Below are 18,163 nucleotides of genomic sequence, written 5' to 3'. Positions count from 1 at the left end.
ATACCATGGGGGAGTTACTGTTTAATGGATACAGAGTTTCAGTTTTGCGATACCAAAAAATTTTGGAGATGGATGGTGGTGATGGTTGCACAATAATGTGGATGTACTTGATGTCACTAAACCGCACGCACACTTAGAAATGACCAAAATGGGGGTTGGCCCCACAGCTTAGTGGTGAAGTCTGGCATATTCCACTTTGGTGGCCCAGGTTTGTGGGTTTGGATCCCAGGCATGGACCCACACCACTGTCAGGCCATGGTGCGGTGGCGACCCCCATACAGAATAGAGGAAGACTGGCACAGATGTTAGCTCAGGGATGATCTTCTTCAAGCAAAAGAAGAGGAAGATCGGCAATAGATGTTAGCTCAGAGTGACACTTCCTCACGAAGGAAAAAAAAAAGATTAAAATGGTAAATTTTGTTATGTATATTTTACCACACAAAAAGTATAAAGAAACAGGGAAACAATTACCCATGATGTCTTGGTGTAACTCTCTATGTTGGTACCGTGCCTTCTAAGTCTTTTTTTCTAATCTTAGCCTTTTGATATCTTTTTCACAGCTTCCCTTCTTGTAATGACTGGAAGATGTTTCTGCATAGTTGTGGGACCCAAAGGGGCCTTTTTAAGCTCCCCCGTCAGATGTGGAGCCCTAATGGGTAAGAATATTAATATCCATGCTGCAGCCGACTACAGAGACTCTCAGGAAAGATGGAGCTCTCAGAACACAACCATGGGGACTCTAGGGACGCTTAAGTTATCCTGACTCCACTTCCTGCTGCTGAAGGATCACTAAGATGTTATCAGCTTCTGCTTAAACCTCTGGGGGGGGGCACCTCACTACTAGGAGCAGCTGACTCCACTTTTAGAAACGCACTTTCCAACCCACTTTCCTCATTTTACAGAGAAAAAAATGGAAAAACATAGATCTTGTTCTCAGAAAAGTGTTTTCTGTAATTAATGACTTTCTTTCCAAATAAGTCTTTACAACGGGCTGCAATCTGGTAGTCTGTGGGATACACCTGACTGGTAGTTGAATTTTATTTGGCACAAGTTTTAAAAATCAAGATATTTCTTGTCAAACTCCAGGTTCTCTTGAAATGCAAGAACTAACAACCCTGGGCTGGCATTTCCACTTGGTCACAACTGACTGCAGCTGCCTGGTACACACTCAAGCTTAGCACAGACCCCTCCACTCTATTCTCTCAAAATAGGCCCTGGTCTGTAATTCAGATTTTCCCATCAGCCTTGAAGCATTGAAGGTTGATCCCGGATTTTAAAGAACTTTCAGGTGGAGAACTGCGCACAAAGAGGATCGGCTAGGGTCAGGGATCCGGATCGGATTCATTCCATCACTGACAAGGCAGTGCCACCGAATGTACATTGGGGACGCCCGCAGGCTCGCTCAGAGCCTGGCGTGGGGGTATCTGAAAGGCTCCGGAGGCCTTCCATTCGGCGCCGACCATTCGTCACACATTCGCCAGTGCCGCAGGCTGGCCCTTGCGCGCCCGCGGCCTCCCTGTCTTCGTCGGTCCCGTGGGCGGCGACACCTACCTCGCCCTGCCGCTGACGCGCGAAGGGGCTGGGAGCTGGGGCCCTGCCCGGCACAGCGCCCGGCGCTCGGCAGGCCCCCAGGGGGGCGGTATCTCGCGGTCTCAAGGCCGAGGCTGTGAAGCCGCTAGAACACTGAACCAGCCGGGTGGGCGGCCCCCTCACCACGTGGCCTGAGCTGCCATGGCGACAAGTCGAGCGAAGCCCTGCGGACCAGGACCACAAGCGAGGGTCGCAGAGCCCTCACGACTCACACTGGGAGCTCGCGCATGCGCACAAGCATTCAGGCCCCGTGAGAACGAGCCGAGATGGGTCGAACCACTGCGCGAAGGGGAGGGGGAGCCTTGGAGGGAGTGAGGGAGGATGGAGGGAGGAAGGAAAGGCCGAGATAGGATCCCAGACTGGACCTGACTCTGAGAGATCACGATCTGGGAATCCCTCAGGGGTTCTGGAGTTGATGCTGACTCAGCGCCGAGTTTCTTTGTGGTCTCTCACCCCCTCGCCTTGCGTGGGTGGGCCCGGAAGGGCGGGCGGGTAGACGTTGCGCAGGCGCGCTGAGGACGGAGACATGGCGTCCAGGCCCAAGCGGCGTGCTGTTTGCGGTGGTGCCTCGGTCCCGCGGGAGCAGGCAGAAGAGGAAGATGAGGTCGAGGATGAGGACGAAGACGACGAAGACAGTGAGGAAGAAGAGGATGAAGACGAGATCGTCGACGAGGTGAGGAGCACACGCGACCTCAGTTTGGTTTATATGTGGGAAAAAGCTTTTTGGCAACCGGAGCCCGGGGAACGTGTGAGCTGCTTGGAGCGGCGACTTCCCTGCTCCTGAGGGTCTGCGAGCAGAAGCTGGAGGTGATAAAAGGTTCCGCCTGAGGTGCCACTTCGGTCTTCTCCACGCTGCAGCCGCAGAAGTTATTTTCAAAAGTACTAGCCGGGCCGGGTCGGCCGCCTCCCACCCGCCCAAGAAAACCCGCCGCAGTACTTTTTCGGTGGTTCTCTTTAGTTCTCGGCCGAAGTCCTAAATCCGTAGTAGCCAGCGAGGGCCTGCGGAGTCCATCCTTTGCCCGCCTTGCAGCCCTCCGCCTGGGTCGCGGGGCTGCCTCGCTCACAGCCCCCTCTCCGGTTTCGCGAAGGCCACCTGCTCGGTTCTGCCGGGAGCCATTTCCGCGCGCCGCTTTGTCCTGCAGGGGTTCCCTTCCTTGTTCAGATCTCAGCAAAGCTGTGTTTTTTCCTCCCCGGGGCAGCCGACGCTACCGTGGTGCCTGGCATTCTAGGTACTTAATGGTTGTTGAATGGATGATTAGGCCAGAATGATCCTTAAAATCACCGATTGTCTGACAGGTAGCTCAGACTTTCCACGTCCAAAGCAGAATTTGTCATTCATGCCCTTGCTTCTAATCTTTGCCGTTTCTGTAAATGGCCCCCAAATTTACCAGTTGTTCAAACCCAAATTCTGAGAGTTAACTTTAATTCCTCCCTTTTCCTCATCCCACGGCCAGTCCTTCCGTAAATCCTGTTAGCTTTACCTTTAATATCCAGACTCTTCCCCATTGATTCTGCAGCCATCAGAGTCCACACCCCTCCATCATCTCTTGCCTGGAATACAGGTAGTAACTTTTTAGTGGCAAGGCTTTTTCCTTTCTTGTTGCCCCAGAATATGTACTCTACCCGCAGCCAGAGAGATCTTTTTAACATGTAGGTCTGTTTTCACTTTCCTTTTTAGAACTTTCCCATTTCATTTATAAGAAAATCCAAGTTATCGTGGTTGTGGGACAGAAAGGCAGCCAGTATGGCTGGATCAGAATAAGAAGAGAGTGATGGGAAATAAAGTCAGAGATAAAACATTACTCAGAATGAGTGTGTGTGTTGGGGGGAATACAGAGAAGGGGGGGTGCACGATTAGAGCTGAGACTGTGGCCGGGGAAGGGGGTGGTGTATGACAGATGCATCTAGTGAACAGAACTTTCCTTTACAAATCATCTCTTAACTTTGGCCCCTTGCCTTGAATGAGGTGTCACCATTTTTTCACTTTGAACACTTTTAATTGGCTATTTTACTAACTTTGGGTTATAGAAATCAGTGCTTCCTGCCTTAACATGGATAGTTTATCAGACTGCCACGGATAAAAATTTGTGTGATAACCATCATTGATGTTATAATGTAGGAGAGTACGGCACTTACATATACTGTTGGTGGGAGTATAAGTTGGTGCAGTCTCTTTGGAGGGCAATTTGGCAATATCTATCAAAATTTAAAATGTGTATGTTCCCTGATTCAGTAATTCTACCTGTGAGAATTTACCCTCTGGTAGTGATGATACTACATGCTGTTCCCGCCTCCATGCACTTTATATTAACTCTAATGCTTATGTCAACTCTGTAAAGTTAGGAATTATCACTATTTTACAACCAAGGACACACAGCAAATTAAGTGAAGACAGCACATGCAGTACAGTCCTTGTGAGAGAAAGGAGAAACAGAAAACATATTTGATTATGTGTTGAAAATTTCTTGAAAGAAAAATTTACTGTTGACAGTAACCTCTGGAGAGTAGGAGTCGGGGTGGGCAATAAGCCTTAACTCTCTAACCTCTACACTCTTTGTAGTGTTTACCACTGGCATGTATTACTGTTGACTGAAGAAATTGTTAAGGCTTTTAGGGCAATCCCTGTACAAAACGTAAGATATTGAAAACACACTGAAAAAGGATATTGATCCTTTGTTTATTTGAAAGAAGCTTTCACTTTCTGAATTGTTCACTCATCCACAGCTCGTTTCCCTGATGTAGAATCCATCAGTGTTATTTTGGAAATTCAAAATCAGCCTCAGATCTTCTTTGAAACAAGGTGATGTATAAGTAAGGAAGGAAATGAGGATGGTTATTTAAAGCCCCAAAGAGCCCAATTTAAAAGACAACAAGGTGACTGGCTTTGAGACAGCCAGCTGAGTAGCAATAGAACGTGGTTATAAGAACTTCAAGAAACAGAGGTGGGGATAGTGAAAGATGAGGAGAAAAGAACTAGGCATGTTTAGTTAGGGTTCTTGTGGTCATGTGGTTAGGACACTTGCTTGTGCTTAATAGAAACCCTTGGAGGGTAGCTTCAGTAGAAAGGGGACTTTGTGGCAAGGATACCAAGGGTATCTTAGACCTCCAAGGGCAGGCATGCAACTAGGCCTCAGGAATTGACTGGGTCCCTGAGCCTGGAATGCTATAGAGAACCTGAGAAGTCCGTCACATTTTTCATCTCTGCTTTGCTTTTCTCTGTTACATTCAGAATATTTGGTTTTCTTTCTATTTTTACTCCGTGTAGCAGAAAATAGAAAATGCCAACAGCTTCTGAGATTTTTTCACTCAAAAGAGCAAGCAGGCTAGATGTCATATTTAGTCTTAATTCTAGATTCTAAGTCACCTGGGGGTGAGTGGCAGGGCTCTGTTTTACAAAGATGGCTTTGCCCCTGAAACTGTGTGAATGGGGAGCCCATACCCAGGGAAAGGGGTCTGGGCAGATGATCCATTTGGTATCCATTGCAGTAGTGGTGCCATAATAGCCTGGGACAGAGGGCTGAGGCTTCTATCTAAACAAGAGAAAAACACTAGAAGAGCATATTTAAAGAATTTGTTTATTTTTTAAGGAATGCATTCAAGACCTGAATGATGACAATTTGTTGTTGGGTTTAGTTTGATCCTGTTTGGAACACCGCCCCGCACCTGCCCCTCAGGGTTTGCTGCTCACATGATCTGGCTGAGCCTACTTCAGAGAGTCAGGATTTGAAGTCTGTAAGCTGGCCTGTTATCCAGGCCCTGGCAGGTTTAACAGCCAAAGGAGTGCTTAAATGTGTGCACTGTCCAGATGGCAATGCAAAGTGGGCCTGATTTTCGTCTGTGGCCTCTTTTAGCCAAGACCCCAAATTCCAGAACCTGCAAAACTTAAAGTGTGTGTAAGTACACTATTTCATCAGAGTCCCAAGTTCAGTGTGTCGCTTTCCAAGGTACGATTTAGGATCTTCAAGTACTTACCTTGTGTAGCATTTAAAAGCATCTAAGGTTTTGTTTTTGGCGTGGCGTAATACTTTCATTTCTTTATGGGATATTTCAGTGGCATCACCTCTTAGGTTCTGTCGTTGTTTTGCAGAGACAGATCAGGGAGCCCAGCTACACACCTTTTAGTCCCATGTACTCACCGTATTTCTTTCTGCCTCAGGACCTTCGTATGTGCTCTTCCCTGTGCCAGGAACTCTCTTAGCTTGTCCTCAGTTCCCAGCTCAAGTGTCATTTCTCTAAGGGAAGCCTTTCCTGACTTTCTGACCTCCATTTTTCATGTTACAGCACCATGCACCTGTGTTTTATGGCATGTATAGTTGCAACTTTACATTTACTTCCATGTATATTTCCTTAATGTCTAATTCCCCACTAACCATAAGGTCCATGAGGGTCAGGATCATTCACGTCTGCTGTGCTCACCGTTTCATCTCGAGGCGTGGGGCTCGGGACGTGGTGGTGCTTGGTGACTGTTTGCCAGGGAATGCAGTGCAGCCTCGGCTCCGTGGGCTGAATCAAGCTCTAGGCAATTCCGGGGACTTGGGGCGTAATTTTGTTCTTTGCTCACCCTTATGCAGTCAGGCCAATGGTAATTTTTTTCTTTGTGGCTGCTGTGATGATTTTATCCAGGGCAGACTTTCTCAACATTAAAACTGCATCGCTTTGAGTGTTTTGTTTTTCTCAGGCTTTTGTGTCAAATGAGGAAATGGTAGGAAGGTGCTTTGTCATCTGCCATCTGTGCAGATGGCAGTCTTGGCAATGTTTGCCTATTATGAAGCGTAGACAGTTAAAATTCTGCAGGTAACATTTTCTTCTTCTTGTCCTTTTTCTGGCATGTTCTGTAGAAAAAGCCAAAAAAATGGAGGTAGAAGAAAAAGAAAAATCTGTAACGTGGAAAATAACGGCTGAATTATTTTAGAAAGTTATGTATGATGACCTATTTTGTGTGTTATTTACAGGAAGTGAACATTGAATTTGAAGCTTTTTCCATCTCAGATAACGATTATGATGGAATTAAGAAATTACTGCAGCAGGTATTGTCTTTTACTCTACTCATAAATTTGCTCTTCTAAGAAAATTCAGGCCATTCAACACAAGCTCTGTCAAATTTCATCCTTTCTGTTTTAGAATTCCCATTCTTATCTCTGCCTTGCCTGGAAGGAAGAATTGTTTCTCCTCTTTTCCAGGGCTAATTCCCCTTTTTGTGCCTCAGATCCCAGACTTCTTCCTCTGATTAACATTGTGTCCTAAATTACCATCCCTTTCATCTGCTTATTGCTTAAGCTACTATTCTGTTTTTCACTCATTCACATCCAAACTTTGTGAGGTGGAGGAATTCTTACACAACAGCCATATCACTGACGGTACCATCTGGTGCTGCAAAGCCTATGCTTGCTGCTTCTGCTTGTTCCTCAGCCCATGTTAGACGGCTTTGGTTCTCCACCCTCTTTAGCCTCCAGTATCCTGCTCACCAGTGTCCTCCTTCTATGTCCTTCCTCCTCTCCTGCCCGACACCTTGGATATCACCACTGACTGCCTCTTCCCAAATTTCAGTGCCTTTAGCTGCTTTAATCCTCCTGGGCTTTTTCTTTCCTCTTGGGATTGCTTTCTGGGTCATCTTTGTGGTCAAATCATTGAAATATCATTATTTTTATTTGAATATATAAATTACAAGTTTTTTTTAAAACTCATGCTTTGATTTTAATTTAAAATAATCTTTTTTTCTCCTCTTAGCTTTTCCTAAAGGCTCCTGTGAACACTGCAGAACTAACAGATCTCTTAATTCAACAGAACCATATCGGGAGTGTGATTAAGGTAAGAAGGACAGTTGTGTTTATTCTGCTTAAATTAGTTCTTTATCCCGTTAAGCTTCTCCTCATTTATAGCAAACAGCCCGTAAGTTCAAGTTGGAGAGAAGTATTGCTGGAGGAAGGGTGGCTGGTTAGAAGGCCGTTCTAGTAATCCAGGGTTATTAAGTGCAGTAATCCAGGTGGTGGCAATGGATAAGGAGAGAAGTGGGCTGATTCGGAAGATATTGGGAGATGAAATATGATGGGCTTAGTGAGTGATTGGGTGTGAGAGTGAGGGGAAAAAGGAGTCAAGGATGACTCCCAAGTGTTAGGCTGGAGCAATCAAGATCACAATCATGGAGGAAGATCAGGTGAGGAGGGGGAGCATGGGTTTGGATTTGTACATTTTGAGTTGATTTGCCTGTGATACATGTGATTGAGACAGTGCGCAGCAGCTGGAGACCTGGGTGTTTTCAGCAGATAAGTGGTGATTGAAGTCATAGAAGTAGTTGAGATTGCCCAGGGAGGGCAAGGACACATACTGTGGTAATACCAGCGTTACTTGGGTGAGGAAGGAAAGCGGCAGAGCCTGCAAAGGAGTGATGGGAGAGCAAGAAGGAAGTGCAGTGGAGTGGTATCGAGCAAGGCAGTAGAAGGGAGCATTTGGAAGAGGAGGGTGCAGGACTGGGGTGAATCCGGCCTCTGCTGCTTACCATCTGGTGGCTCTTTGAGTTGTCTGTTGCTGCCTAGCAAACTGCCCCACAGCTTAGTCTCTCAGAATAGCAACAGTCATCTGTTTGGCTCTGCAGTTTGGACAGAGCTTAGTGAGGGCAACTCATATTTGCTCTGTGTTACATTAGCTGGGGAGGCTTAGTGGGGTCTGGAGGATGTACTTTCAAGGTGGCTCACTCACATGACTAGCAAGTTAGTGCTGGCTCTTCGTTGGGGGCCCAGCTGGGACTGTGGGCCAGGGGCCTCAGTTCCTCTCCAGTGTGGGCCTCTCTGCACACTGGCTGGGTTCCAGGAGCGGTTGGCCCAAAAGAACTAGGTGGAAGTGCAGAGCATTTTATGATACAGGGTCATTTCCATCATTGATCAGCAGGCACAAAGGGCTATGCAGGTTCAAGGGGCCGGCACAGAGACCCCATCTCTCGACAGGAGGAGTGCCTAGGTCCCTTTGTCAGAGATTGTGGGATAGGAGATGTCGGTGCAGCTGCCTGTGGAAAATACAGTCTGTCACAGCGAGCTAGTTTATTTCCATTTCTGTCTCTGAAAACAAGGATGATGCTGGTCCCTACTTCGTAGGGTGGTGGGTGAACGAAATGAGTTGCTGAGAGTAAAGTGCTTAGAACAATGTCTGGCACATGGCAAGTACTGTCTATGTGTAGTGTCGCTTTTGATGTCTTTTTCCTATTGCCAGCACTTACCATCTAGCTTAGCATAAAAACAAAACAAATAACTGCATTTCAGTCTAATGTTTCAACTACCTCAACTTCAGCCATCTCACTTTGTTTTCAAAGCCAAAATTCTTGAAAAATAGTTTATACTCACAGTCTTCACCTTTTCTCCTCCTAAACACCCTGATCTGGCTTTTACCCCCAGTACTCCACTGAAGTCTGAAACTGTCTGATAGGGTCACCACCGTCTTTGTTCTGAATACAGTGCACGCTTTTCAGACCTTCTGACAACATTGGTAACCTTGTGGCACTAAATATAAAGAAAAGAGAGGAGTAACTCCTCTGGTAGCTTCCTTTTATTACAGCGCTGGGGAAGAGCAGGCTGTCTGCTCTTTCATCAAACTCATGTGATCTCCGGCTGATTAGCCTCCTGTGACCTGGTGGATATTGACGAGAAGCTGTCATCTTTATCTTGAAAGACCTTATTCTCTAACGGGGAGATTCAACATTTAATTGGATAATTACACAAGTAACTCCACAGTTACAATTGTGGCTTCCTTGGCTTCCACAGAGACACGAGAGGTGTCCCAGGGACAGAGCCTTGTCCCTGGGAGAGTGCCTGCCCAGAGCTTTTGCTAGAGCCTTTGGGACTTCGGGGATTTGGACTCTTCTAGAGAAGGCAGTCCCTAGGGCTGTGGGAAAAGGGCGGAGAGAGCTGCAGACTGCATGTGCGTGGTTGGGTCGAGAGCCTAGCAATCGAAGGGTGAAGTATCATGTAAGGATTTGCTCTGTACTTAGGTACTGAGAAGAATTGTGTTGAATGAAGAGCTCAGGAGAGGTAAGGGGCGGCATAGTCGGGGGCAGGAGTCGGGTCGAGCATGAGGGGTTCTTGCTGGGAAGGCAGGTGCTTGTGGATGAGACTGTGATATGATTGGGACCCCAGCCACACAGAGAGGCAGACCCCGTGTGGTGCTTCCTTGATGGTTTGACGGGCCCAGCAAGGAGAGGAGTGTTGAGTGTTTTGGAGAGTGCTCATTGGTTGTGAGCCAAGTGACCATTTTGGGGATTTCTTAGGGCTTGACACTGAGAGTTCTTTTTTCTTCCCCTGGCCTTTTAAAGTCTGTTGGTACTACACAGGTTTTGCCACAGTATTTGGGGTCCTCTGAGGTGCAGAGAAACTGTGTAATGTTGATCTTGGAGGCTGGTTTACATATTACAGTAGTCCTGTCCTTATCCATGGAGGATATGTGCCAAGACCCAGTGGATGCCTGAAACCAGGGATAGTGCCAAACCTTATGTATACTGTGTTTTTTCTTATCATACATACTTATGATAAAGTTTAATTTATGAATTAGGCACAGTAAGAGAATAGCAACAACAACTAATAATAAAATAGAACAGTTAAAACACTATATATAATAAAGGTTATGTGATTGTGGTCTCTCTCTAATATCTTATTGTACTGTACTTACCCTTCTTGTGATGGTGTGAGATGGTACGTGATGCGATGAAGTGAGTAAATGATGCAGGCACTCTGATGTAGCGTTAGGCTACTACTGACCTTCTAACGGAGGTCTGACCTTCTGACGAAGCACTTTATGGCTTCCCTTTGGCATATCCAAATTGCCGGCATCACTACTCTTGTACTTTGGGGCCATTATTAAGTAAAATAATGGTTACTTGAACACAAGCACTGTGATCCCACCCAAGTTGAGCCAGTAACTGATATGGCTACTAAGTGACTAACGGGGAGATGGCGTATACAGCGTGGATAAGTTGGACAAAGGGATGAGTCATGTCCTGGGCAGGTCAGAGCTGGGGTGTGTGAGATTTCATCGTGTTACTCAGGTCGGTGCCCAATTTAAAACAGGAATTGTTTATTTCTGGAATTTTCCATTTAATATTTTTGGACTGCGGTTGACTGTGGGTAACTGAAACTGCGGACAGTGAAATTGCGGACGGGGTGGACTACTATACTTTTTTCTGTACTTCTTTCCCCTCTCTCCTTCATCAGCATACATGCCCTTGGTCCTCTCGCTGGAACCGTTAGTGCCCTCCTGAGTTACCTTCTCATTCTCTACTTTTGTATTCTCTCGTTTTTGTAGAGTTTGAGACTTCTCTCATCTTGGCATGTAGTTTTAGTTACTAAGTCTTTGAGGCCTTACCTGAGCCACTCACCCTTCTTTGTTCCCACAGGAAGAAACTGATGGTCTTTTACATCCAGATTCAGCAGAAATGTTTTGTTTTAAAGCCTGGTAGCCCCTTTGCCCGAGGTCCCCCTCAATGGCAGTGTGAGCTTACGTCCAGGAGCCACTTCCTCCCTCTGCTCTCTTCAGTGTGCCCAGGCCCCTCGTTTATCTCTGGTCTGGTTTGACTTCTTGTGCCCACAGAGGCAGGTTCCACTCTGTTCTCTGCCCTCTGCCTTGAAGCGCCCGGCCACTGGGGGGCCTTGGTGCTGTCCACCATCCCTCGCTGAACCAGTGGTGCTGAAGGGTGTGGCAGAGCTTTGTCAGTCCTTTCCACAGAACAAGGCCAGTGACAGATGGGGCACTTGTGGACCCCTGCTGTGCTTCGGTGGAAAAGCAGCAGCCTCGTTTCATTTCATTCATTCAGCACATATTCCCCGAAGACTTAAATTGTGCCAGGCGCCATGCTGCGTGCTAGGGATGCAGTGAGAGGAGTTTACAGCCTGGACAAACAAACAAGCAACCTGTGGAAGACAATGTGGATGTTGCATTGAGGCCTCCGGGGGATGGGCTGTCAAAGTAGAGCCAGGAAGTTCGAGTTGGAGTCAACCATTTCACATTAGTTCTGTTTTCTTAATTCGTCTTTTCCTTTCTTGCCCTCTTTTTTTCTTCTCTCCTCCCCAAGTGGTAGGAATAAGTGGCACTCAGGCATTGTTCGGCTTCACCAATGGTCAGGACTGGCTAGTGCTCTGGAAGTGTATGAATTTTAGGTGAGACAACATTGTGGACCTGCAGAGAAGCACTCAAGGGCTAGTTCCAGCCAGATTGTTTAGAAAACAGACTAAAATGGTTTATTTCATGAGTTTTTATCTGTTCTGGATTTGTAATATATTGAGAATCTAATTAAGAAAAATGTCTTAAGAATCTAGTATAAAGAAATTTAGAGCAGGAAGAGATCATCCGGAATGTAGGAGGAGGAACAGATTCAAGGGAGGCGAAGTGATATGAACAAGGCCACATAGTATTTAGTGTGTAATGCTTCCTAAGGTAAGGACAGTGAAATAAAGTTAACATTGAAGAGTGAAAAGATGATTGAGGCCTAGATCCCGAGACCTGGTATCATACTTCTTCCCAACAAAATATAAAATTAAAAATTATTTTTTCTTTTTAAAATAGCAAACGGATGTTTCAGAAGACAGCGATGACGATGTGGATGAAGATGAGATTTTTGGATTTATAAGTCTTTTAAATTTAACTGAAAGAAAGGTTGGTTTCAGTGGGTGGCATCTGAATGGTTATTCTGAAGGCCAAAACCACTTGTATTTGATACTCGATGAAAGTGCCTTTTATATCAGATGATAGTAACTATGAGGATATGTGCTCTTGTGAAATCTTATTATAATCATTTTTTCAATATGACAGGTGTTTTTATTTTGTTTTGTTTGGAATAACTTGGACGCAGTCAAAGTTACTTACTTCCTGTGGTATAGAGAATTGTCGTCTGGCTTTTTAGGAACTAGTTCTGATGTTGGTATTGACACAGGAGCTGTTTGTGCTGTCTCTGCAGCTATTGTCTCTGCTCCTTGTGTACTGTGGATATTCTGAGGCTTCATTGCTTCCAGAAGTTGACAGCACTTAGTGACATTGACTTGTGTTTTCATTCATCTCTTTTTATTGACTCACTGATGAGTTCTAATAAAAAGTGAAAACCAGCTGCTTACCCTTTTCAGAATAAGATGCAGGCTGTGCTTTATCTTTAATTTTTAAATGAACTTTCCAGTTACTTCCATCTGTCTTTATGAAATAGACTAGAACTGCTATTCCCATGTGTCTGAGTGTTAGTTGTAAGCCTCTCCTACCAGTGATCATGGGATGGTAAATAACCAGATGTAGTTACTTTTGAGAAGTACTTAAGCAATCAACGCTGAAGACATAGAGGGTTTTAAAGGCTATGGCAGGAAACTGCTGCCCTTACCTGTAAGATAAAAAGTGATAGCTGTCACCTTCAGGTTTTCTCCTGTAAGTGATGGCCTGTAATAAAAAGCAAACCTTCTCTTTGCTTTCTAGGGTACCCAGTGTGCTGAACAAATTAAAGAGTTGATTCTAAGCTTCTGTGAGAAGAACTGTGAAAAGAGCATGGTTGAACAGCTGGACAAGCTTTTAAATGACACCACCAAGCCTGTGGGCTTTCTACTAAGTGAAAGATTCATTAACGTTCCTCCACAGATTGCTCTGCCCATGCACCAGCAGCTTCAGTAAGAGACTCTGGAAAATGCCTTTGAACGGTAGTTTTTTCCTAAGTGGATTCAGAAATGTGATTTAAGTGGAATATGCTGGTATAGAAAGAATGCTACCCTTGGTTTAAGCAACAGTGTAGTGTGGTGAGAGTGGAAGAAACATCCTGTGAGATGCATACATTATTAATTGGCTTTTTAGAGTTTTAATTATTTGCGACAATATTCTTAATAATCCTAAGGATTTAATGATATAAAAATAGATTTTTTTTACCCCCTATTTAACTAAAGGTTTTCACCTTCTTCACAGATGGATTTTTGTAACAAATAGAATGTTGAACAATTACCACAATAACAGAAACTGAGTAAGATTCCTAAATTTCATTGGGATGTTTTATAACTCATGGAACCATAGTCTCAATACTGTCTCTAGCATCTCAGGGTTTGTTGTTTTATTTTACTTTTTTTTTTTTTGCTGAGGAAGATTTGCCCTGAGCTAACATCCATGCCAGTCTTCTTCTATTCCTTAGTATTTGGGTCACCAGCACGGCATGGCTGCTAACAGAGCAGTGTAGGTCCAAGCCCGGGAACTGAACTGAGCTGCTGAAGCGGAGCACCCCAAACTTAACCACTAGGCCACCAGGCCTGGGCCATTGTTTTATTTTTTAATGCAAGAGTTTAGGTTTATAAAAATATTTTAAATGTAAGAAGAGCTAAGAATTGGTGTTATCTGTACTTTGAAATAGAGGAGGACAAAAATACAGACGGGTCCCCTGGGCTTTACAGACTATTATTTCTCAGAGGTCATATGCTTACATTGTGGTTTCCCTTTAATATTTTGTGATGTAATGAGTCTGGAAACCTTTACATTTCCCATTTTTCTTTTATAGATCATTGCTTTTTAGTTTTACTCTCATTCTCCCTCTCACCCCACACCTCAGCTGCACTCATATTGTACTTCTGGTGCCATAAGTGTTTTTTGTTTTGCTTTGTCTTTTTTCTGATCAGCTGGATTTCATGTTTGTTTGGTTTCATAGGAGGGTGACCTGCTTTCTCCTGATCCTCTATTAAAGAAAGCTGAAGTGGGTTGTTCTGAGTTTCTTTACATCTTGTTTAGCCAGATGGACAGGGTCATGTATAATCTTCACAAGGAAAAAGATTAAAGCTTCATGCCATCCCATTGACTAGTCTAGAATTTAGGGTATCTATTTCTTGCCATGCCTTTTCTGCACTATGTTGAGAATTAGCCCCAGACCCTAGTGATTGGAGACTGTAGCAGTCACATGCTCTAATGGCATTGGTTATGGCTGTGTGCCTTTGTGTGTTTCAGTTCAATGTTGTTAAAAAATCCAGATTCTTATATATTTTTAGCTTCTGCACAGGCAGAGCAGTGATGTTGAGTGAATTTGAGACTCATCTGTTAGTTGCTATTTATAATCTGAGAGATTAATCATACCATTTATTATAAAAAGCACTGCCATAATCAATCAAAAGTGCGACTGACTACATAAATAAAAGGCATGGCTTTAGAAGTGTCCAGATCTAATATATAGTCGTTAAGCCCATGTCACAACAAAACCCACTGAAGGGGCCTCTCTGGTTTTCTCTTGCTCTGGTTTGTTGATGGATTTCACCTGACCCAGTAGGTAAACCTGTGTGTGCCTTGTAGGAAAGAACTGGCAGAGGCACACAAAACCAACAAGCCGTGTGGGAAGTGCTGCTTCTACCTACTGATTAGCAAGACATTCGTGGAAGCAGGAAAACATTCTAAAAAGAAGCAGAGCAACCAAGAGAAGGTCGAGTTAATGTTTGCAAATGCAGAGGAAGAGTTCTTCTATGAGGTAAGTTTATCATGTTTCATCTAGTTTAGATACTGTAAATAAGGATTTTCTTGACAATAATCAGGATTTGTTGCTCTCCCATTTTATGTTGCTCTTTTGAGTGTGGCCACTCTGTTTTCTCCACATCCCCAGCAGTTAGCAGCTGACGCAGTGCCTGGCTGTTAGTAGGTCGTCACTGGCTCCCCAGCCCTGCTTTTGGTGATGATGGGGGTTGGGGGGAGGAGAGCGGTGAATGTGCTGATAGTGACCAGGCATTTATAATATGCTTGCTGTGAGATCTCTAATTCTCAGACCACTCCGTGAGGGAGGCATTAGCCTGGGTGTGCACATGGGGACATTGAGTCTGACGGAGTTCAGAGCCATTGTCTGAGGTCACGTAGCCAGTCGGTGTGGAAGCCGTAGTGGACCCCTGCTCTCCCACACTGCTCTGCCCTTAGTCCAATGTCATCCCACTGGTGGGATCTCCAGCACTTCCTTCCTGAAAGGTAGCTCGTGCCGCGATGGACAACCAGACACCAGAGACTCTTCTTTCTCACAGCGCCCTCCTTTTAACAATGTTAAACGGTTCTCTGAGGGGAACATATTTTCCTGGAGGCTTCCACTAAAAACTAAAGCACTGCACTGAGGGTAGATCAGGAATTAAATAAGGAAAATCCAGCTTTTAAAATTTACGCCTCAGCATGTCCGGTAGACCGTTTCACGGAAGTTTGCATGGGTGTTGTAAGATGGTTATGCAGACCTACCTGTTTTCACACAACAGCTTTATGCCAAGGAAGCAGTGGGACAGTGGGGAAAGACCAGCATGTGAAGACAGTTCTTCTCATTAATTGTCAGATATCATGTCTTAACTTCACTTGTCTGTCACAAGACTGAGAATTAAATGAGATCATGAAGGAGTGACTTCAGAATTACAAACAGCACACAGTCATGCATTGCTCAATGACATGGCGGTGTTCTGAATCTGAGAAGTTCATCGTTAAGCACTTTTGTTGTGAGAACGTGTAGTTACACAAACCTAGATGGTATAGCCTACTACACACCTAGGCTGTACGGCACTAATCTCACAGGATTTTGTCTTTGTGGTGTTGTTGACCGAAATGCTGTCGTGCGGCACGTGACTGTGTAAACAGGCAGTAATGTTCCTATCACGTAGCTGCTTGTTGGCCTCTTAGAAATGGAGCACTTCTATCCATAGCCCTCACATAGGTTTTAAGACTCTATTTGGTCAGCATTTTATAACTTCTGCCTGAATGTCCCATTTGAGTTTAGTTTATTCTGAGTTTTGCTTCCTTTAGCTGTTGTTCTTACTTAAACATATGCCAAATACAGTGTTCTTTTTTGTCGATTAAATGAGTTTTGTTTTTAGGTCGTATGAAATTTTAATTTATGGTTATTTACTTGGTTTAGAAGGCAATCCTGAAGTTCAGCTACTCCGTGCAGGAGGAGAGTGACACTTGTCTGGGAGGCAGATGGTCCTTTGATGATGTACCAATGAAGCCCTTGCGAACTGTGATGTTAATTCCAGGCGACAAGATGAATGAAATCATGGATAAACTGAAAGAACATCTATCTATCTAACCCATTTCCCATGGACAGTGGTGTGCTTGTTTTTGTAAAATTACCGAAAACTCAGTGGACATTATTGAAAAACTTCTGACTTTATTCAGATTAAGGTCCTCTACAAAAAGTAGGGTTCTGTTACCTGTGTCTGTGACACATTTACAAAATATCTTTGTTTTTGAATTTTGGTCAAATTATGAACGGTTGATTAAAAACTTTCCCAATAAGAAGAAAAACATGGAGTAGTAATTTAAAGAACTCAATAAAAACTTCTGTTTTTTTATTTTTAAATAATATACAGTGTTATTTTTCCAGACTATCCCACGTGGGGTATGATACCCTTCTTCACGTCGAATATCTGCGCGTTGCTCTGGTGGACCAAGTGTTAGGCCGACTTTGGGATATTTATTGCACATCGTGTTTTGCGTAGGAGGTTCTGAAGAGTCACTGTATAGTGCATCTTTGTTCAGTAGTTTCAGGGCACTGCTCACACATTTTCTGTTCCTTTTTCATTGCTGAGATAGTTGATAGGTGATCCATTACTTGCTGTAGAATCTCCTTACTTTCACTAGGAGGCAAATTACTGAAGTAGTATTGTGGTACCAGTTGCATAAATCTGTTTAAAACAAAAAAAATTAAGATTTTTTGGTGAACGACATCAAACGTTTTGTCTGGGCGCCTCCCAGCCCTGGAGAATCTATTTGTAGGACTGGTATTTACTTTGAACTCCTCAGTGTCTTGCGCTGCCTTTGCAGACTAAATACTTTCTCTCGTTTTCATGGAACCAATCCACTTGCACTTCTAGGATCAGGTGGCTTCTCTAGTGTTAGGCCACAGGGCAGAAGTGATGCCCACCACTCTGACCACTGGGGAAAACTGGTACTTCCCCTGAGGCCCGTCACAGTATGTGAAGGATGAGATCGGATGCTTGGGAGAACTTTCAGTGGCTGAGAGAAGCAGTCTCTTTGCCTCTTTCTCTCATTAACTGATCCCATTCCAAATCCAGCTGCTGAAGCTCGACCCCTATTAGTTACTCTTGTTTCCTACTTAGAACATCACTCTGCCCCAGTAGAAGTGGTACCTTCCAACGGACCCAGCATCTGCAGTGCCCTCTGAGAGACTAGTCTTCATTCTCACTACTGACCCTACAATCCATTCACTTAGCAGCTAGAATGATCTTTAAAAGTATATGGAGAAGATGTTACTCTTGCTTAAAACCCTCCAACCGCTTTGCACTGCACTTAGGATAAACTTCAAATTCTCCGTGGCCCCCAAGCCTTCCACCTCTGGTATCTGCCTGTTTCAACCTCCCCTTCACCCCTAGCTCCATTCTCAATGGCTGGTCTGTTTGGAGAGATGGCCAAGCCCATTCCTCTTCAAGGTCTGCACCTGCTAACTGTATTTCTCTGTGCCATTGTGTTCCTCTTAGGATATATCGTGCTGTGTTTTGTATTTCTATACTCTCTCTTTATGCTATAATCCCAAAGGCAGGAACATCTCAGATGATCATCCATAGAGACCTGCCTTTAATTGGTACAAGTATAAACTTGTTATAACTGAAAAGGTAATAAA

The 18,163-nt window shown here is 44.5% G+C and overlaps 3 protein-coding genes across 42 annotated transcripts in view; 1 reads left to right on the top strand and 2 right to left on the bottom strand.

The window, feature by feature from the left end:
- The window catches only part of UROS (uroporphyrinogen III synthase), a 41,831-nt gene extending 39,998 nt beyond the window's left edge, over positions 1-1,833 (bottom strand). For 18 of the 26 annotated variants that reach the window (XR_011525548.1, XR_011525555.1, XR_011525565.1 and 15 more), the window contains exon 1: positions 1,552-1,692. The gene's annotated coding sequence lies outside the window, so the exon portion shown is untranslated. Of the gene's footprint in view, positions 1-1,551 lie in introns of all 26 variants that reach the window. The other 8 variants (XR_011525550.1, XR_011525561.1, XR_011525615.1 and 5 more) reach the window with 3 other exon arrangements.
- A 277-nt stretch (positions 1,834-2,110) lies between these two features.
- BCCIP (BRCA2 and CDKN1A interacting protein) lies at positions 2,111-16,885 on the top strand. 4 transcript variants are annotated; one of them, XM_008525869.2, is made up of 7 exons: positions 2,113-2,263; positions 6,543-6,617; positions 7,318-7,398; positions 12,133-12,222; positions 13,024-13,211; positions 14,860-15,031; positions 16,439-16,885. In XM_008525869.2, exons 1-7 carry the CDS (start codon positions 2,117-2,119, stop codon positions 16,607-16,609), a joined length of 924 nt encoding a protein of 307 aa, XP_008524091.1. In that variant the 5' UTR covers positions 2,113-2,116; the 3' UTR covers positions 16,610-16,885. The 4 variants fall into 4 exon arrangements, with proteins under 4 accessions (XP_008524099.1, XP_008524091.1, XP_070425817.1 ...); XM_008525877.2 differs by lacking the exon at positions 6,543-6,617 and having other exon boundaries at positions 2,111-2,263; XM_070569716.1 differs by lacking the exon at positions 12,133-12,222 and having other exon boundaries at positions 2,117-2,263.
- The window catches only part of DHX32 (DEAH-box helicase 32 (putative)), a 58,198-nt gene continuing 56,875 nt past the window's right edge, over positions 16,841-18,163 (bottom strand). For all 12 annotated transcript variants that reach the window (XM_070568010.1, XM_008526005.2, XM_070568628.1 and 9 more), the window contains one exon: positions 16,841-17,207. In XM_070568010.1, the coding sequence (XP_070424111.1) occupies positions 17,036-17,207 (172 nt within the window). In that variant the 3' untranslated portion in view covers positions 16,841-17,035. The remainder of the gene's footprint in view (positions 17,208-18,163) is intronic.

The sequence above is a fragment of the Equus przewalskii genome, chromosome 1 (genome assembly GCF_037783145.1).
Source record: "Equus przewalskii isolate Varuska chromosome 1, EquPr2, whole genome shotgun sequence".
Classification (NCBI taxonomy): domain Eukaryota; kingdom Metazoa; phylum Chordata; class Mammalia; order Perissodactyla; family Equidae; genus Equus; species Equus przewalskii.
This window is presented reverse-complemented; position numbering and strand designations above follow the sequence as displayed.

Excerpts from the sequence above, each read along its gene's own strand:
- BCCIP (XM_008525869.2), top strand. The coding sequence starts at position 2,117 with ATGGCGTCCAGGCCCAAGCGGCGTGCTGTTTGCGGTGGTGCCTCGGTC. Across the intron at positions 13,212-14,859 it reads CCCATGCACCAGCAGCTTCA|GAAAGAACTGGCAGAGGCAC; the intron begins GTAAGAGACTCT and ends TGTGCCTTGTAG. Across the intron at positions 15,032-16,438 it reads AGGAAGAGTTCTTCTATGAG|AAGGCAATCCTGAAGTTCAG; the intron begins GTAAGTTTATCA and ends TACTTGGTTTAG.